This window comes from Blennius ocellaris, assembly GCF_963422515.1.
Source record: "Blennius ocellaris genome assembly, chromosome: 11".
Taxonomy (NCBI): Eukaryota; Metazoa; Chordata; class Actinopteri; order Blenniiformes; family Blenniidae; genus Blennius; species Blennius ocellaris.
The window spans coordinates 3,165,432-3,185,751 of NC_137660.1; the positions used below are offsets into that span (position 1 = coordinate 3,165,432).

The 20,320-nt window shown below is 47.5% G+C and overlaps 1 protein-coding gene across 1 annotated transcript; it reads left to right on the forward strand.

The window, feature by feature from the left end:
* Nucleotides 1-4,300: 4,300 nt before the first annotated feature.
* Nucleotides 4,301-12,562, forward strand: LOC308136962 (uncharacterized protein CFAP97D2; the record flags this gene model as incomplete). The annotated part of the gene is made up of 5 exons (XM_080505518.1): nt 4,301-4,393; nt 4,801-4,881; nt 5,066-5,184; nt 8,823-9,006; nt 12,461-12,562. The coding sequence occupies 5 exons, from the start codon at nt 4,301-4,303 to the stop codon at nt 12,560-12,562; spliced, it is 579 nt and encodes a 192-aa protein (XP_080361644.1).
* Between the last annotated feature and the right edge of the window lie 7,758 nt (nt 12,563-20,320).

The following is a 20,320-nucleotide window of genomic DNA, read 5'->3' on the forward strand; positions in this document are numbered from 1 at the left end:
GAAGAAGGGATGATCCTGCAGTGGGTCACGAGGATCCACAAGGGCGACTCTCCAGTCTTTACTGTGGAGGGTGAAGTCAGTGATGCCAGTTCCTTAGCAACACGTTACTCTCATATGACCACGTTTTTTCAGTAACGAGTAATCTAACATGTTACTATTTCTAAACCAGTAATCAGATTAAAGTTACTCATCCACGTCACTGTATGTCATGATTGTAGCGTCCAGCAGGACATTGGAAAGGAAGACGAGTCAAGCCGCTCCGGCCTCGACAATTCTTTCTTCTTCCTGCTCTCAGCGAAGGCGGACGCTTCTCTCTTCTCTCCTCCCCCTCTCCTCCCCTCTTCTCTCTTCTCTCCTCTCCCCCTCTCCTCCCCTCTTCTCTCTTCTCTCCTCTCCTCCCCTCTTCTCTCTTCTCTCCTCTCCCCCTCTCCTCCCCTCTTCTCTCTTCTCTCCTCTCCTCCCCTCTTCTCTCCTCTATCCCTCTCCTCCCCTCTCCTCTCCCCCTCTCCTCCCCTCTTCTCTCTTCTCCTCTCCCCCTCGTCTTCCCTGCTTGCTGCTCCTGTCCTGTACTGTCTCATGTCTGATCTAACAAGAGCTTCTCTTCACTGCCACATCCGAATTTAACCGGAACCATGGAACTGATCAGCTGGTCACTCAATATGATCGACCAAATTTTTACGACACGGCGATCAGGCAAAGGAGAGTCTGCAAGTCCTGATGGGACGTCTTCAGCCGATACATGCTGGACTCCTGGGGTTCCTGGGGTTCCTGGGGTTCCTGGAGGTTCCTGGAGGTCCTGGAGATTCCTGGAGGTCCCTGTGTTTGTCCATTGTTTCCATGGAGGACCTGGAGGACCGCTACATATTGGGATTCATGATAGCAGGTATGCTGCTGATTGGAGCTGGCGGCTTTCTGATCTATCGCAAAGTTGAGAAGACGCTAGCAGCTGCATTGGGAAGGCTGCCTATCGTCACTGAAGGACTGTGACGAGCTCTGAATGCTCAGACTCATGTGAGAAACCAACTCAAGAGTACGACTCTTGAACGTTTACGTGAAATTGGAACCATCTTGGAGGGAGTTAAAAAGCTAAAAATATGGCCACGATTTGGAGCAGCATGGAGACCAGAGACAATCAAGGTCAAAAGATAAAGCTGAATCGCCTGAACAAAAACATATAATCTACATTTCAGATTCCCAGACACCCCCCCCCCCACCTCTTTTTTTTCTCCTCTCACCTCGTTTGTCCTTCTTTCACCCAAACTTTCTGTGCAATTCCGTTGTACCTGTTACAATGACAATAAAGTCAATTCTGATTCTGATCTGATTCTGATTCTGATTCTGAATTCATTCTCTTCAAACGGACACACACATAGGTCTACAAGCTCCCCTGACCCGCCCCCTTCTTCACTCTCAGCCAATCACAGGCCAACTCGCTCTAACGATGCGTTCATGTAACACAAAAGCATCAGAATCTATAAACTTAATCACTAAACCTCATCATTGCATCAATAATACAACTGTGGCGATGATGCAATATTTTTCGTAAGTAAAGAACTCCGGTCATTTTCCATGTAAGGCTCCAAGGCTCAAGGTCCCCGAGTACTACCGTAGGAAAAGACCAGAGAAAATCTGTTCTGCTGGGTCTGAGCTCTCCGCTGCTTGAAGCAAAACAAAAGACACCGAACCACGAGTGGCTCCATTATGTTTAAAATCAGACCCAGCTGAACACATTCATCTTGGGCATTTTCCTATCGTTGTACTCGAGGACCTTGAGCTTTGGAGCGTTACTTGGAAAATGGTTCTCCTTGAGGATTCTTTACCGAGACCAGGCAACCTGAAGGGAGAGGATCAGAACCAGTGTGTGTAGATGACTGGGACTTGTTTTGTAAAACATCAGGAGTCGTCAGATGGTGTTCAGTTACTGTGTGATGTTGTCTTTGATGTGATATGTGTAGGATTGTGAGTTAACGAGTTAGTAAAGCAAAGATTAGCATGCAGACCCTGTGTCTGTGGCAGAGCTAACGTTGACTACTCCTAATATCATTGTCAATAGAACTTCATTTTTTTCATTTTATTTTCATTTTATTATTTATTTCATTCATTTAAAACGATGCAACAACAGCATTTCATATGAATGAAAAGGAGCAGAAAGAAGTCAAACTTATGTCTGCCCCTTATCAACACTAAATCCTTTACAGTTCCAGTTCAGTTTATTTGAGTGTCACATGCAGCGTCTTTTTCCAAAACATCAAACACAAACACACAAATAAAGTTGATCTGCTGCTCCGCAGTGTCGTATTTCTGTAACATTGACAATTTAACAAGTTTCTTAAACACATCAATGGACTTAGAAATTTTAATTTTACAATCAAGACGGTTCCACAGACCGACTCCTTCCATTCAGATGCATTTTTCCTTTACGGCCAATTGAAACCTGGGTTTTGTAAAAACCTCAGTTCCTTTCAGTTCATATCTACTTTTCCTCTTGGCCAATCTGTTTTGCAATTTGTTCGGCAAACTTTCCAGATGAGCGTTAAACATGGTTTTTAGAAGGTTCTACTCCATTAAATCTTTAAATTTCAGTGTTTGTAGTTGTCTAAATAAAGGATCAGTATGGTCTCTGTAACCACTTCCATTAGCGACTCTAATCGCTCTTTTCTCTAGAAGAAAAATTGGATTAATGTGTGTTTTACAGGCGTTTCCCCACACTTCAATACAATAGGTCAGATATGGAACAATCAATGAGTTATACAACAAAAACAAAGCACTTTAGAGAATCTTTGACTCGATGCAACACAGCTATTATTTGAACTTAATCACTAGCAATTGAACTGTTTAACTTCATGCAAGTTAAACTGTGTGCATAGCATCAGCTTTAAATAATCATGTCATGTAAATGTCCAGTTGTCCAGGCTGGAGGCAGTTAGCACCTCCTGCTAACTGTGGTTGATTAACTGTGGTTGATTGTGTTCTGCAGGCTGAGGACAAGACAAAGCTGAAGTTAATGATTCAGAAGCCGTCCTTCTTTGCAGCGTTCTGGTTGTTCGCTTATCCAGACCGAGGAGCTGGCGGCTTGTTCTGTGGTGGTTTCCCTGCTGGTTGAGGGAAAACCACCAAGAGGTTCTGTGAGGCGTCGTTTCCCTGCTCTCTTTACCGGGGAAACTGGTTGGTTGCTTCCCTGCACCATGAGATCAGACTCTGGGTGCTGGTCTCTGGCTCTGGGGGAGCGCTCACCCTCGTGGTCGGGTCAGACGAGGAGTTGAGGAGTTGAGGAGTTGAGGAGTTGAGGAGTTGAGGAGTTGAGGAGTTGAGGCCTCTTGGTGTTAGCGGTCAGCAGGCTGGGCTACAGCTCCTATCTCCCCAGTATTCACAGGGCAAGAAGGAAGACATGAATTCCTCCAAAGGCTTTGATAAGGTGGGGGGAAACGACGGTGTCACATCCTGGGGGCTTCAGCCAATTGGTGGCTGGCTGAGAGCATGGGTGCAGTCAGTGTCCTTTAAGAATGGAGGGGGAGGGTTTTGCATGGAGCTGCAGCGGCAACAGGCCCCCGTCAATAAAACGCTCAGTCACATTCCTGAATCAGGCCTTTGTTGCATCGGGGCCGAAATAACTTTGCACAACACCTCAAACTTAAGTTCCCTCTTAACGTAGCTTTGTGAACAAGGTACAAGTATGGTACAAGTATGGTACAAGTATGGTACAAGTATGGTACAAGTATGGTACAAGTACATTTCTTGAGAACAGCTTTCAGTAGGAAACATTAGTTTGCCCTCTACTGGGTCAACCTTATAACATGTTTACAATACATGGACAGCCTTAGTATCCATTATACCACAACCTTATATGACAAATGAAGATTGTCTTTTCTTAGAAAACTAACCAACGTTTCTGTGCTCTTGTGAGAGCCCAACACTGACTTCCAACTCGTAAAGTGACCACAACACCATTCTAAACAAAGCGGGAATAACCCAACGTTTAACTTAAAAATGTTGAAACAGAACATATGGATTCATCCATTCACATCCATTTCTTTTGGCATTCCATCTTTATGCAACTATGTGTAAGACCAGGTTTAATAAACTGAACCTGTGACAGGTCTCATGTTTCCCTCTGAACGACTGCTGCACATGTAGAGCCCCCTCACCATGGTTAAGAAGATAAGCTCAGTAATAATTCAAAGGAAACTTATCTCGCTGCATTGAGACAAAGAGACAGACGTCTCCATGGCAATAACCCACCAGGCACAAAGCAAGAGGCCACATATCCAGCAGACTGTATGTGAGCATGAGGAGAAGCAACATGCACAGGTCCTACCAGCCATTCAAACCCGTCACCAACCGATACCTGCAGCAGAGATGGGACCACAATGACTATGACAACCACTGCTGCAAGGTAGGAGATCAATTCCATCAGAGTTTAAGAACTCCTCACATGATTTCTTTGTTGTTTTGGAAAATTATTTGAAGCATGCTTGAGAAACATGCATGTTTGACCCTTTGTACAGGTTGCTAGTCGCTGCTGGACTGAAAATGACCAATAGAAACATATTATGATTCAATATGTGGTAGTTTTCAGTGCATTAATGACAATACATCAGAGTTACATAACACAGGCACTCATCACTCACTTTAACTGTTTCACGAGCACACAAATAGCTTACGTGCTTGGATTTCATGGAGTTGACTGACTGTTGATCCCGTTTCAGGTTTCAGCAAACAAGCATTGTGTGCAAGTATTAAAACATATAGCTGTGGCACATCTCATTGCATTCAGCTGTATATGTTGCTGAACATGTGCAGGTGAGGTCCGCTCTGCCTACGGTGGACACCACCGGCAGCAGGACTCCTGCACACATCACAGTCAAACTGAAGAAGCTTCAGGTGAGAACACAACACACACAGTTGATGGTGGCTGATCAGCCGTAGAGTTCAAATATATTGACAAGGCAGAATGCATGGTTTTACCAATGCTGCAGTATGTTTCACCTTTCACTATGACATTTTAAGAAATTGACCATTTTCTTGTTAATGTTCACTCCTGTTTAAATGTCTCCACACTTTTCAGCTGCAAGAAGAGCGTCTGTCAGTCATTGACAGGGACAATCACCTCCTGGCCTCCAAATTGTCCAACATCGTCTGTTCCAAAGGCCTGGTCGACCATCAGAACCAGTACCAGACCAGGAGGTCAGATTCAAGGATTCTTTATTGTCATGTCAGTACAATGTGACATGACACCATTAAAATGTATGTATTCGAGGTGCAGTTGACACCGAGACGTAAATAAGCAAAGAATGGAATAGAACAGGAGTCGGCAACCTTCAACACTCAAAGATTTGGACCCGTTTCCCACTGAACAGAACACAGTGAGCTGCACTGCTATAGCAAAAACAAATGAGCTGATCTTCATGAAAATTGGCACGCAGCTATTAAATTGTGGTGGTAGTCCACATCAAAGATCATTTTAATTTGTCTATGTATTATGACCAGTGGCGTGCGGTGGTGTTTCAGTCAGGGCCAGCAGTAACAACCCCCCCCTTCCAAAAAGAGTATTGCTGCCGATGCCGACACAGCCAATGCAACAGCTGCACACTATGTCCTACAGTCAAAACACAATCCAACCGTGCAAGTCTTGCGCACTACTGTCATGCATGCATGCTTGTCTGTGTGCACGACTGTATGGGAAACACCACTTTACAATCAAAAACAGCACCAAATGCCAACAGCAGCACAATCTACTCCAGAGAAAGTAAAAAAAAAAAAAAAACAACAAGCATCACCATCACTTGTAGATTAAATCCTCCTGCTGTAAAATGCTGACAAAGACTTTGTTGGTCTGAGTTCAGTTCATCATTTCTGGTGTCGTCTTCTTCTCACAATTTACATTTCTTCTGTAAACAGACACCTTGAAAAAGGTCCTGGAGCAGGTCCTCTATGTATCATGATCTTGATGTTCAATCAGCCTCCATCACTCCAGAGGAGCAAATCATAACAGAGTCATCACCTCCTGCCCATGAGCCCATGAGCCAATCAGACAAGCTCATTTCAACGACCACACCCAGACCAGCACTAGAAACTCTGCTGGTCCTGAAGAGTTCTGTCAACAACATCAACATCTGATTGGCTGATGATCCTGTCACTCTACATTTTAACCCAATAGCAGAGTCCAGCTTTCTTCAGAGGGGAGCAATGAAGTTACTGCCCCCCCCCCCCCCCCCCCGCCCCCCCCAGCAGAGGAGAGGAGCTGTGATGTGTTTAGAGGACATAGGAGATTTGAGCGCCACACACTAGAACCAGTCGTCTTCTGGATAAAGTTGCTAAAGTCACTAATTGATTCCAGACACAGATTTCAGAATCACCTTTTAATTATATATTAAAAAAAATTTAATAATTTTTTCAGGGCTAGCACTACCCCTGACTGCACACCTCTGATTATGACACGCTAAGCCTGTCAATTTCAATGGCAGGTGCATTGTGGGAAATGGAGTCGTAGCATGTTTTGCCTTTGTGAAGCGTAGTTTGTTGTCCTGTTGAGGCTCTGGTGCCAAACTGCAGGTGTGTGTGTGTGAAATGACCAGTGTTAGTCCAGTGTGTGGTAAAAGAGGAATAAACGCCCACAATTCTGCACCACCAGCATCGTTACTACACTGTCGCCTAGCAACACTCAGCATTCTTGGCTCTGTCAGTTGCTCCCTGCTCTCCACTGGCGTGGTCAGTAGCTGGTGTAGGAGCTCTCCTCTCTCTGGTGTGGTCAGTAGCTGGTGTAGGAGCTCTCCTCTCTCTGGTGTGGTCAGTAGCTGGTGTAGGAGCTCTCCTCTCCCTGGTGTGGTCAGTAGCTGGTGTAGGAGCTCTCCTCTCCCTGGTGTGGTCAGTAGCTGGTGTAGGAGCTCTCCTCTCCCTGGTGTGGTCAGTAGCTGGTGTAGGAGCTCTCCTCTCCCTGGTGTGGTCAGTAGCTGGTGTAGGAGCTCTCCTCTCTCTGGTGTGGTCAGTGGCTGGTGTAGGAGCTCTCCTCTTCCTGGTGTGGTCAGTAGCTGGTGTAGGAGCTCTCCTCTCTCTGGTGTGGTCAGTAGCTGGTGTAGGAGCTCTCCTCTCTCTGGTGTGGTCAGTAGCCGGTGTAGGAGCTCTCCTCTTCCTGGTGTGGTCAGTAGCTGGTGTAGGAGCTCTCCTCTCCCTGGTGTGGTCAGTAGCTGGTGTAGGAGCTCTCCTCTCTCTGGTGTGGTCAGTGGCCGGTGTAGGAGCTCTCCTCTCTCTGGTGTGGTCAGTAGCTGGTGTAGGAGCTCTCCTCTCCCTGGTGTGGTCAGTAGCTGGTGTAGGAGCTCTCCTCTCCCTGGTGTGGTCAGTAGCTGGTGTAGGAGCTCTCCTCTCCCTGGTGTGGTCAGTAGCTGGTGTAGGAGCTCTCCTCTCTCTGGTGTGGTCAGTAGCTGGTGTAGGAGCTCTCCTCTCTCTGGCGTGGTCAGTAGCTGGTGTAGGAGCTCTCCTCTCTCTGGTGTGGTCAGTAGCTGGTGTAGGAGCTCTCCTCTCTCTGGTGTGGTCAGTAGCTGGTGTAGGAGCTCTCCTCTCTCTGGCGTGGTCAGTAGCTGGTGTAGGAGCTCTCCTCTCTCTGGTGTGGTCAGTAGCTGGTGTAGGAGCTCTCCTCTCTCTGGTGTGGTCAGTGGCCGGTGTAGGAGCTCTCCTCTCTCTGGCGTGGTCAGTGGCCGGTGTAGGAGCTCTCCTCTCTCTGGTGTCGTCAGTAGCCGGTGTAGGAGCTCTCCTCTCTCTGGCGTGGTCAGTAGCCGGTGTAGGAGCTCTCCTCTCTCTGGTGTGGTCAGTAGCCGGTGTAGGAGCTTTCCTCTCTCTGGTGTCGTCAGTAGCCGGTGTAGGAGCTCTCCTCTCTCTGGCGTGGTCAGTAGCTGGTGTAGGAGCTTTCCTCTCTCTGGTGTCATCAGTAGCCGGTGTAGGAGCTCTCCTCTCTCTGGTGTGGTCAGTAGCTGGTGTAGGAGCTCTCCTCTCTCTGGTGTGGTCAGTAGCCGGTGTAGGAGCTCTCCTCTCTCGTGGCCCTCTTCGCTCTTCGGTATGTCTTGGTACTGCTGCCGGCCCATTTGCTGTCCTGGTGCTCCTGGTCTGTCCATCGCTGGTCTCTGGTTCTTACAGTTCTCCTGAGTGGAGGGTTGACCCTACTACCCTCTGACCATGACACTCTCTAGACTTGCGCTCCTCCCACTGCTCTTTCTTTGTGGATCCTCTCATGTCCTGATGCTGACTTGCTGACAGTTTCGATCTCACCTTCCGCATTAGAAATACGTGCTTCTGTGTCCGTCACCCGCTTGGTGCAGTCCTTTATTTCCTGACGAATATTGTCCAGATCAGTCTTTATAGTGGTTACGATGTACAGTATTTCATCCACCTTTCTATTTCAAGATTTCTCTTCTTCAGTCTTTGTAGCCATCACCAACTCAGGAGACGTGTTAACACGAGCATTCGTTTTTTGCACATCCCATTGAGTATACTCTGTTAGCTTAGGTTGTTTTACCTTTTCACTGGTTTCTTGGGCAGATTTAGCTGTTTTTGGAGGCATGGTGTCTAACCAGCAGCTCAAAACCACAGTTTGCAGCGAAGAACTGTTCTTTTGAGGCAAAATGAAGGACGAACAGTGGAGCAGTGCTCAACACATCCACCATAACCGGAAGCCACCTCTATGTTCTTTTAACTCTGTATGATGCAGATTTATTTTTAGCTAGTTTGAGAAAGACACTCGCCAAATGATATGTGAGAGATTAGGAACATAGAATGCCAGTGATAATTGTTTATGTTAGCTATTTAGTGTTTTTTCTGCATGTCTTCTTCAGCCTAAATGCTCCGAAGCGGAGTCAGGAGCTTCTGTCAATCACTCGTCAGAATCAGGCCATCTACCAGCGAATCCTGGCTCGTCAGTCAGAGTACCGCCGCGGGCTGTGGCTGGACGACTGGGAGAAGACACAACACCACCTCAACTCCATCTCCAGGTACCCCCGAGGGCTGACAGACAAACGAGTGAGTACCTGAAAGGGAAGATGTGATTATATTACAATCACAAACCCACAAAGACATGATTTCAAGTATATGTGTGGAAAATGGTCATATAAGTTGAAGTGACACGGAATCGACCCAAACAATTATTTACAGTCACACATTCATACCTTTGGCACAATTTGTCTTTTAAGATATTTTATTGTTTCTACTGTCAGCTTTGCCAGTACCAACAAAGGGCAATGTTGTTATTGGTTTCATACTAATAAAACTGAACTCATTGGAATATTGACTATAGATCAATTAGAGTCATCAATCAAGACAGCAATCACTGAAGCATCAGTGTTTCCTAGGCTAAAGGAAGCATCAGTGCTTCCTAGGCTAAAGGAGGCTCTAAAGGAAGCATCAGTGTTTCCTCTGCTAAAGGAGGTTCTAAAGGAAGCATCAGTGTTTCCTAGGCTAAAGGAGGCTCTAAAGGAAGCATCAGTGTTTCCTCTGCTAAAGGAGGTTCTAAAGGAAGCATCAGTGTTTCCTAGGCTAAAGGAGGCTCTAAAGGAAGCATCAGTGTTTCCTCTGCTAAAGGAGGCTCTAAAGGAAGCATCAGTGTTTCCTCGGCTAAAGGAGGCTCTAAAAGAAGCATCAGTGTCTCCTAGGCTAAAGGAAGCATCAGTGTTTCCTAGGCTAAAGGAAGCATCAGTGTTTCCTAGGCTAAAGGAGGTTCTAAAGGAAGCATCAGTGTTGCCTAGGCTAAAGGAAGCATCAGTGTTTCCTGGGCTAAAGGAAGCATCAGTGTTTCCTAGGCTAAAGGAAGCATCAGTGTTTCCTAGGCTAAAGGAAACATCAGTGTTTCCTGGGCTAAAGGAGGCTCTAAAGGAAGCATCAGTGTCTCCTAGGCTAAAGGAAGCATCGGTGTTTCCTAGGCTAAAGGAAGCATCAGTGTCTCCTAGGCTAAAGGAAGCATCAGTGTTTCCTAGGCTAAAGGAAGCATCAGTGTTTCCTAGGCTAAAGGAAGCATCAGTGTTTCCTAGGCTAAAGGAGGCTCTAAAGGAAGCATCAGTGTTTCCTAGACTAAAGGAGGCTCTAAAGGAAGCATCAGTGTTTCCAAGGCTAAAGGAAGCATCAGTGTCTCCTAGGCTAAAGGAAGCATCAGTGTTTCCTAGGCTAAAGGAAGCATCAGTGTTTCCGAGGCTAAAGGAAGCATCAGTGTTTCCTAGGCTAAAGGAGGCTCTAAAGGAAGCATCAGTGTTTCCAAGGCTAAAGGAAGCATCAGTGTTTCCTAGGCTAAAGGAAGCATCAGTGTTTCCTAGGCTAAAGGAGGCTCTAAAGGAAGCGTCAGTGTTTCCTAGGCTAAAGGAGGCTCTAAAGGAAGCGTCAGGCAGCAAGGTGTCAGTACGTGGCCGTACGCCACGTCTGGCTGTGAGCGGCTGCTGCATCATACCTTGCACTAGTGGTCAGTGAGTTGTAGTGCTTTCAAAATAAGAGCTCAGTGTGATTACCATGTAGTGCTTTCAACATAAGAGCTCAGTGTGATTACCATGTAGTGCTTTCAACATAAGAGCTCAGTGTGATTACCATGTAGTGCTTTCAACATAAGAGCTCAGTGTGATTACCATGTAGTGCTTTCAACATAAGAGCTCAGTGTGATTACCATGTAGTGCTTTCAACATAAGAGCTCATTGTGATTACCACGTTATCGTACGGAGGGCGTACTTATACGTACTGCTCATGTACGACGTCCTTACTCACTCACATGTTGTAAGTGTGACGAACATGAGCAAAACAAAAGCTGAGTCTTACATTTCCAAATAAATGCGACATAGTCCACAGCAACATGTGTGTTGTTTTCACCTTCATGACGCATTTTTTTGATGTATTTTTTGACCGATGCAATAAATAAATTAGGAATGACTTTAGATGGAGCTGCACATAAAATATTGGTATAATGTGTAAAATCTGATTCCAGAATTAGATCAAAATAAACTCAACTTATTAAATAAGTCCCTCATTATTCCATATCTGAGTAATGGTGTGGAAATATGGGGAAATAATACGTTGGTACTGATGATAAAAGTGAACTAAGGAAGGGTTAATGGACAACTCATCCTCTGATGAGATTTCAGATTTTTTTGGAGAAAATCAATCCTGTACAATGTAGTTTTACTTATTATTCCTAATTGATATTTTATATATGTTTCATATATCTAGTATATGCCCATATATATTTAGTATGGTATCATATGGTTTTGTTTGTCATGAAGAAAGGTCTTCTTTGCACACAGGACTCCACCACAAACTGGTCATGCACGTTCCACTTGGCTAATGACTGTATTAAGTAATATTCAAATCATGTCTTTACACCTTTACAGAGACACTTTGAAATCCAATCCTTCAAATCAATCATTCTGAAAAAGCATGTCATGTTGCTCTGAGCCCTGCAAACCCAGGAGGTCGGGTGTCCCACAGATTCAGGAGCTCCTGAACGCATCACTCCAAGCTGCCATATTTGAAGCAGCGTTTTAACTTTACGGCTTATTTGTTTTCAGAAATACAGCTGCTAATGTTTACCATCATCCTGGGCCACTGAAATGTTACATATAAGTCACTTAACATCATGTTTTTGTTGTTGTTTTTGTTACTTTCCCACTGCGATTTTAAACTAAGTTCAAAATGTAAAAGACTCATGGAGTCAGTGCGTTGTGTGCTTAAGGCAGCACTCAACTCAACTCAACTTTATTCATAAAGCGCTTATAAGCAGCCGTAGCTGCGACAAAGTGCTGTACATTGAAATAAAACTATAAGTACAGGAGGTGACTCCGTGGCCCGAACGCAGCAAAACTTTCTCATGCACGAAAAATGCTACGGTGTGTCTGCGTGCTCCAAATCTGTACGGAGGCGGTTCTCACCTCCCACAGATCCTCCAATTGTGGCCACGTTTTTGCAAATAGACAGCACTTACTGGTTCTGACCATCACGTTAGAGAGAATTTGAATGTTCCTCATTATGGCGCCACTTAAACACTTCTGGCGTTAAAGAAAAGGAGATAGGAAAGGAGATAGGAGGGACTATTTGGATGCACCCCATGTTTTTCCCATTTTCACACCTGTCATTCACCTGTGATTCCATTAACTTTGACCTAAAGCCTAAAACCCATGTGACATATGAGACCGCGGTGCAATGCTCCTCCCAGTGGAGGTGTGACTAAAATGGCTCCCACACTTGATATTCTCAAAAACAATGAATGGTTATGTGCCAAATGTGAAGCTTCTCTATTGGGTTCATCCACTTGTCAATGTGACTAAAAGAGCCACTGTGGTCGACAATGAGCTTCACCAAGTGTCACTGCTGAACCCCCGGTTCCATCCTCAGACCCAAAGCCCCTGATGCTGAGCCAGAAGCTTTCCAGACTTCATTTAAGCATTGATGACAGAATCCTCTCTGAACGAACCCCGAGTCTGACGATGTGTCTCTGTGTCTGCAGAGGTTTCAGAGGAAAGTGATGTTTGCACCCGAAGAAGGAAGTGAACGCTTTTCCAGCAGCAGCAGTGACAGAAGAGACCAGCACAGGGACCTGAAACACTGAAACCAACCCCGATGCAATACCTGCTTTTCTCAGGAAAGAAGTCAGCTTGTTTTCTGTCTTCACGGTTTGATTTAATCTACTCTGAAAACCAGTGGCGGCTGGGGATATATTAGGTGTTAAAATGTTAACTGTGTTTAAATTTAAATACAGTGTGTTTATAAACCACATTACAACAATGGAACCTTCTTTCGTCTCCCCATGTTGCTGAATTTATTAGAAGTTGGCATGGCTGCCGTACACGACTGGGGGGAACACTCAAAGAGACAGAGAGGAGAAGATTGGGGGAGAGGGAGAGAGAGAGAGAGAGAGAGAGAGAGAGAGGGAGAGAGAGGGAGAGAGAGGGGGGTAGGGGTGTGGGTGTAGGTGGGGGACAACATATGATACCCTTGTTAGTGCTACATATATTATTTACAGTAATCACACCGATCCAATATCTCCATGTATATATATACACACACACACACACACACACACACACACACACACACACACACACACACACACACACACACACACACACACACACACACACACACACACACACACACACACACACACACACACACACACACAGTATATAGAGATAAGTACTCCACCTGCCCTGTGGTTGGCAGTAGAATATTTACATTCATGAATGCTAATAGCTTATTGATGATCCACCTGTTCTTTGGAGGTGAAGATGAAGATGAAGATGAAGAGGAAGATGAAGATGAAGATGAAGATGAAGATGAAGATGAAGATGGAGGACGAACTCATCCAGTTTGAAATGTTCCCTGTGAACTACTCAGTGAATCCTTCCTCCTCAAATCGACCTTCCTCTTCTTCCTCAAATAGTTGTCTTTGAGAAACCTTGAAGAAATGAAAATGAGAGATTTGAGAGTCAAAACAAAAAGCTTTTAAAAGGAGATTAAGCTTCTAATCTCCTTCTTTCTTCCTTCCAATTTCTTACAACCTTTCTTCAGCAAAACTCCTATTTTGATGTATAAACGTTGACAATAAACCAAAGCTGCTGAAACTGTGAGTCAACTTGTTTCAATCTATTCCAGTCACATGTTGTCAGTGTTTCTCAGTGTGGAGGAGGAGACATTCTATAATCTATTCTACAGTCACATGTTGTCAGTGTTTCTCAGTGTGGAGGAGGAGGAGACATTCTATAATCTATTCTACAGTCACATGTTGTCAGTGTTTCTCAGTGTAGAGGAGGAGGAGACATTTTAGAATCTATTCTACAGTCACATGTTGTCAGTGTTTCTCAGTGAGGAGGAGGAGGAGACATTCTATAATCTATTTTACAGTCACATGTTGTCAGTGTTTCTCAGTGTGGAGGAGGAGGAGACATTCTATAATCTATTCTACAGTCACATGTTGTCAGTGTTTCTCAGTGAGGAGGAGGAGGAGGCATTCTATAATCTATTCTACAGTCACATGTTGTCAGTGTTTCTCAGTGTGGAGGAGGAGGAGGCATTCTATAATCTATTCTACAGTCACATGTTGTCAGTGTTTCTCAGTGTGGAGGAGGAGACATTCTATAATCTATTCTACAGTCACATGTTGTCAGTGTTTCTCAGTGTGGAGGAGGAGGAGACATTCTATAATCTATTCTACAGTCACATGTTGTCAGTGTTTCTCAGTGTGGAGGAGGAGACATTCTATAATCTATTCTACAGTCACATGTTGTCAGTGTTTCTCAGTGTGGAGGAGGAGACATTCTATAATCTATTCTACAGTCACATGTTGTCAGTGTTTCTCAGTGTGGAGGAGGAGACATTCTATAATATATTCTACAGTCACATGTTGTCAGTGTTTCTCAGTGAGGAGGAGGAGGAGACATTCTATAATCTATTCTACAGTCACATGTTGTCAGTGTTTCTCAGTGAGGAGGAGGAGACATTCTATAATCTATTCTACAGTCACATGTTGTCAGTGTTTCTCAGTGTGGAGGAGGAGACATTCTATAATCTATTCTACAGTCACATGTTGTCAGTGTTTCTCAGTGTGGAGGAGGAGACATTCTATAATCTATTCTAGTCACATGTTGTCAGTGTTTGAGTGAATTCACACGAGTGAATCTTACTTCTTTTAGGGTGAAGGAATTACATGTCAATAATCCAGCCTGTGTCACCTGGGAAAATGTGCTGGTCCATGTTATACCTACAATATTTGGTTAATTTCTACAATAGCATTCCTGACTTAGTTGTAATCTTAGTATGTATTGTGGAACATGTGATTAATAAAGTCTCAGTTAGACTAAAGCAGGTGAACAAGCTGTAAACAAAGTGTAGTTCATGGCAGCTGCTATGAGTTCCCTGGTGGACAGAAACACAGAACAATAAGTTTATATTAGAAAAAAATCAAACAGTAATAATGTTCCATCGTAACTGTGAAAAGTAATCCCCTGAGTCCTGCTTCATACAGTCCGTCGATTTGTCCAGAGAAACTCCACAAGGTGCTCTGGTGTTTTAGATTCTCTGCTGCTGCAGGATGTTTGCTGACTTGACGACTCCACCAAGATGGCCGCCGTATTTCCTGCTCGGCAGCAGCCTGTGCGGCGTCTACTCTTTATTATGTCTATGGTTCTAGGTACCAGATCTGTCCAGGCGACCAGATGTGTCCGGGGCGGGGCTTGTGCCTGCGCCTGTCGAAATAGTCACACACACAATATGAACTATGACAATTCTACATGGACCAACTACAATAAGGGATGGCTGGATGGACGGATAGATAGATAGATGGACGGATAGATAGATAGATGGATGGATAGATAGATAGATAGATGGATGGATAGATAGATAGATAGATGGGTGGATAATACACAGGAAAAACCCAAAATCCAACAAGTAAACATGCATAATCAAATAGGTTATGTTAAGGAAATGTGCTTGATGCTCAAAAAACATTTGGAAAGTACTTGGAAGGGAAAAGTAAAAGGCAGAGGGGCAAAAAAGGACACTTCATGATAATCAGACAAAGCTTCACCAGATCCCTTCAGTTTCTACACTCTCCTGAAGTTAAACCTCATCTTCAGTCTCTCCTGAAGTTAAACCAGAGTGAGCACTGCTGCTTCGGGACATTCAGAGGCATAAAACCACTGTTCACATCACACAGCCCTCACAGAGTAAGGAAGGTCTGGTGTGAAGAGGGAGAGGGTAGGGAAGTAAGGAAGGGTCTGGTGTGAAGAGGGAGAGGGTAGGGAAGTAAGGAAGGGTCTGGTGTGAAGAGGGAGAGAGTAAGGAAGGGTATGGTGTGAAGAGGGAGAGGGTAGGGAAGTAAGGAAGGGTCTGGTGTGAAGAGGGAGAGAGTAAGGAAGTAAGGAAGGTCTGGTGTGAAGAGGGAGAGAGTAAGGAAGGGTATGGTGTGAAGAGGGAGAGAGGAAGGAAGTAAGGAAGGTCTGGTGTGAAGAGGGAGAGATTAAGGAAGTAAGGAAGGTCTGGTGTGAAGAGGGAGAGAGTAAGGAAGTAAGGAAGGGTCTGGTGTGAAGAGGGAGAGAGTAAGGAAGGGTATGGTGCGAAGAGGGAGAGAGTAAGGAAGTAAGGAAGGTCTGGGGTGAAGAGGGAGAGGGTAAGGAAGTAAGGAAGGTCTGGTGTGAAGAGGGAGAGGGTAGGGAAGTAAGGAAGGGTCTGGTGTGAAGAGGGAGAGAGTAAGGAAGGGTCTGGTGTGAAGAGGGAGAGGGTAAGGAATTAAGGAAGGTCTGGTGTGAAGAGGGAGAGAGTAAGGAAGTAAGGAAGGTCTGGTGTGAAGAGGGAGAGTGTAAGGAAGGGTCTGGTGTGAAGAGGGAGAGAGTAAGGAAGAGTATGGTGTGAAGAGGGAGAGGGTAAGGAAGTAAGGAAGGTCTGGTGTGAAGAGGGAGAGGGTAAGGAAGTAAGGAAGGTCTGGTGTGAAGAGGGAGAGGGCAAGGAAGTAAGGAAGGTCTGGTGTGAAGAGGGAGAGGGTAGGGAAGTAAGGAAGGGTCTGGTGTGAAGAGGGAGAGAGTAAGGAAGGGTATGGTGTGAAGAGGGAGAGGGTAGGGAAGTAAGGAAGGGTCTGGTGTGAAGAGGGAGAGGGTAAGGAAGTAAGGAAGGGTCTGGTGTGAAGAGGGAGAGAGTAAGGAAGTAAGGAAGGTCTGGTGTGAAGAGGGAGAGAGTAAGGAAGTAAGGAAGGTCTGGTGTGAAGAGGGAGAGAGTAAGGAAGTAAGGAAGGGTCTGGTGTGAAGAGGGAGAGGGTAAGGAAGTAAGGAAGGGTCTGGTGTGAAGAGGGAGAGGGTAAGGAAGTAAGGAAGGTCTGGTGTGAAGAGGGAGAGGGTAGGGAAGTAAGGAAGGGTCTGGTGTGAAGAGGGAGAGAGTAAGGAAGGGTCTGGTGTGAAGAGGGAGAGGGTAGGGAAGTAAGGAAGGGTCTGGTGTGAAGAGGGAGAGGGTAAGGAAGTAAGGAAGGGTCTGGTGTGAAGAGGGAGAGAGTAAGGAAGGGTCTGGTGTGAAGAGGGAGAGGGTAAGGAAGTAAGGAAGGTCTGGTGTGAAGAGGGAGAGAGTAAGGAAGGGTCTGGTGTGAAGAGGGAGAGAGTAAGGAAGGGTCTGGTGTGAAGAGGGAGAGAGTAAGGAAGGGTATGGTGTGAAGAGGGAGAGAGTAAGGAAGGGTCTGGTGTGAAGAGGGAGAGAGTAAGGAAGGGTCTGGTGTGAAGAGGGAGAGGGTAAGGAAGTAAGGAAGGTCTGGTGTGAAGAGGGAGAGAGTAAGGAAGGGTCTGGTGTGAAGAGGGAGAGAGTAAGGAAGGGTCTGGTGTGAAGAGGGAGAGAGTAAGGAAGTAAGGAAGGTCTGGTGTGAAGAGGGAGAGAGTAAGGAAGGGTCTGGTGTGAAGAGGGAGAGAGTAAGGAAGGGTCTGGTGTGAAGAGGGAGAGAGTAAGGAAGTAAGGAAGGTCTGGTGTGAAGAGGGAGAGAGTAAGGAAGGGTCTGGTGTGAAGGGAGAGGGGAAGGAAGGGCCTAGTGTGAAGAGGGAGAGAGTAAGGAAGTAAGGAAGGTGCATGTTGGTAGAACCAGGAGTGAGAAGGTCGACTTCATGTTGGCGACAACAGAATGAAATCTATAACAAGGAGGGAGGAACAAGAACATGGCAACAACAAAGGGACAAGGAGGAAGACATGTTCATTATTCAAATTACAGTGGGAGGGAGGAGAGGAGGAGGGGAGAGGAGAGGAGGAGGCAGGAGGGAAGAGGAGAGGAGGAGGCAGGAGGGAAGAGGAGAGGAGGAGTAGGCAGGAGGGAAGAGGAGAGGAGGAGGCAGGAGGGAAGAGGAGAGGAGGAGAGGAGGAGGGAAGAGGAGAGGAGGAGGCAGGAGGGAAGATGGGAGGAGGAGGGGAGAGGAGAGGAGAGGAGGAGGGAAGAGGAGAGGAGGAGGCAGGAGGGAAGAGGAGAGGAGGAGGGAAGAGGAGAGGAGGAGGCAGGAGGGAAGAGGAGAGGAGGAGGCAGGAGGGAAGATGGGAGGAGGAGGGAAGAGGAGAGGAGGAGGCAGGAGGGAAGAGGAGAGGAGGAGGGAAGAGGAGAGGAGGAGGCAGGAGGGAAGAGGAGAGGAGGAGGGAGGAGGGAAGTGGAGAGGAGGAGGCAGGAGGGAAGAGGAGAGGAGGAGGCAGGAGGGAGGAGGAGGAGGAGGAGAGGAGGAGGGAAGAGGAGAGGAGGAGGCAGGAGGAAGAGGAGAGGAGAGGAGGAGGCAGGAGGGAAGAGGAGAGGAGGAGACAGTAGGGAAGAGGAGAGGAGGAGGGGAGAGGAGGAGGGAAGAGAAGAGGAGGAGGCAGGAAGGAAAAGGAGAGGAGGGGGGAGAGGAGAGGAGGAGCGGAGGAGGGAAGAGGAGAGGAGGAGGCAGGAGGGAAGAGGAGAGGAGGAGGGAGGAGGGAAGAGAAGAGGAGGAGGCAGGAAGGAAAAGGAGAGGAGGGGGGAGAGGAGAGGAGGAGCGGAGGAGGGAAGAGGAGAGGAGGAGACAGGAGGGAAGAGGAGGAGGGAAGGAGGAGAGGAGGAGGCAGGAGGGAAGAGGGGAGGAGGAGGGAGGAGGGAAGAGGAGAGGAGGAGGAGAGGAGGAGGGATGAGGAAGACATGTTCAATATTCAAATAGAGTGGGAGGGAGGAGAGGAGGAGGCAGGAGGGAGGAGGAGAAGAGATGAGAGGAGAGGAGAGGAGAGAGGAGAGGAGGAGGCAGTAGGGAAGAGGAGAGGAGGAGGCAGGAGGGAAGAGGAGAGGAGAGAAGGAGGCAGGGGGGAAGAGGAGAGGAGGAGGCAGGAGGGAAAAGGAGATGAGAGGAGAGGAGAGGAGGAGGCAGTAGGGAAGAGGAGAGGAGGAGGCAGGAGGGAAGAGGAGAGGAGAGGAGAAGAGAGGAGAGGAGAGGAGGAGGCAGTAGGGAAGAGGAGAGGAGGAGGGATGAGGAGAGGAGGAGGCAGGAGGGAAGAGGAGAGGAGGAGGCAGGAGGGAAGAGGAGAGGAGAGAAGAAGAGAGGAGAGGTGAGGAGAAGAGATGAGAGGAGAGGAGGAGGAAGTAGGAAAGATGAGAGGAGGAGGCAGGAGGGAAGAGGAGAGGAGGAGGGAGGAGGGAAGAGGAGAGGAGAGGAGAGGAGGAGGCAGGAGGGATGAGGAGAGGAGGAGGCAGGAGGGAAGAGGAGAGGAGAGGAGGCAGGAGGGAAGAGGAGGCAGGAGGGAAGAGGAGAGGAGAGGAGGCAGGAGGGAAGAGGAGGCAGGAGGGAAGAGGAGAGGAGGAGGGAGGAGGGAAGAGGAGAGGAGAAGGCAGGAGGGAAGTGGAGAGGAGGAGGGATGAGGAGAGGAGGAGGCAGGAGGGAAGAGGAGAGGAGGAGGCAGGAGAGAAGAGGAGAGGAGGAGGCAGGAGGGAAGAGGAGAGGAGGAGGGATGAGGAGAGGAGGAGGCAGGAGGGAAGAGGAGAGGAGGAGGCAGGAGAGAAGAGGAGAAGAGGAGGCAGGAGGGATGAGGAGAGGAGGAGGCAGGAGGGAAGAGGAGAGGAGGAGGCAGGAGAGAAGAGGAGAGGAGGAGGCAGGAGGGATGAGGAGAGGAGTAGGCAGGAGGGAAGAGGAGAGGAGGAGTCAGGAGGGAAGTGGAGAGGAGGAGGGATGAGGAGAGGAGGAGGCAGGAGAGAAGAGGAGAGGAGGAGGCAGGAGGGATGAGGAGAGGAGTAGGCAGGAGGGATGAGGAGAGGAGAAGAGGAGGCAGGAGGGAAGAGGAGAGGAGGAGGGAGGAGGGAAGAGCAGAGGAGGAGGCAGGAGGGAAGAGGAGAGGAGGAGGCAGTAGGGAAGAGGAGAGGAGGAGGCAGGAGGGATGAGGAGAGGAGGAGGGAGGAGGGAAGAGGAGAGGAGGAGGCAGGAGGGATGAGGAGAGGAGGAGGGAAGAGGAGAGGAGGAGGGAAGAGGAGAGGAGGAGGCAGGAAGGAAGAGGAGAGGAGAGGAGGTTGGAGGGAAGAGGAGAGGAGAGGAGGAGGCAGGAGGGAAGAGGAGAGGAGGAGGAGGCAGTAGGGAAGAGGAGAGGAGGAGGCAGGAGGGAAGAGGAGAGGAGAGGAGAGGTGAGGAGGAGGCAGTAGGGAAGAGGAGAGGAGGAGGGAGGAGGGATGAGGAGAGGAGGAGGCAGGAGGGAAGAGGAGAGGGGGAAGAGGAGAGGAGGAGGCAGGAGGGAAGAGGAGAGGAGAGAAGGAGGCAGGGGGAAGAGGAGAGGAGGAGGCAGGAGGGAGGGGAGGAGGAGGGAGGAGGGGAGGAGGAGGAGAGGAGCAGACACATATACTAGACTAACAATGGACCAAACTTATCTG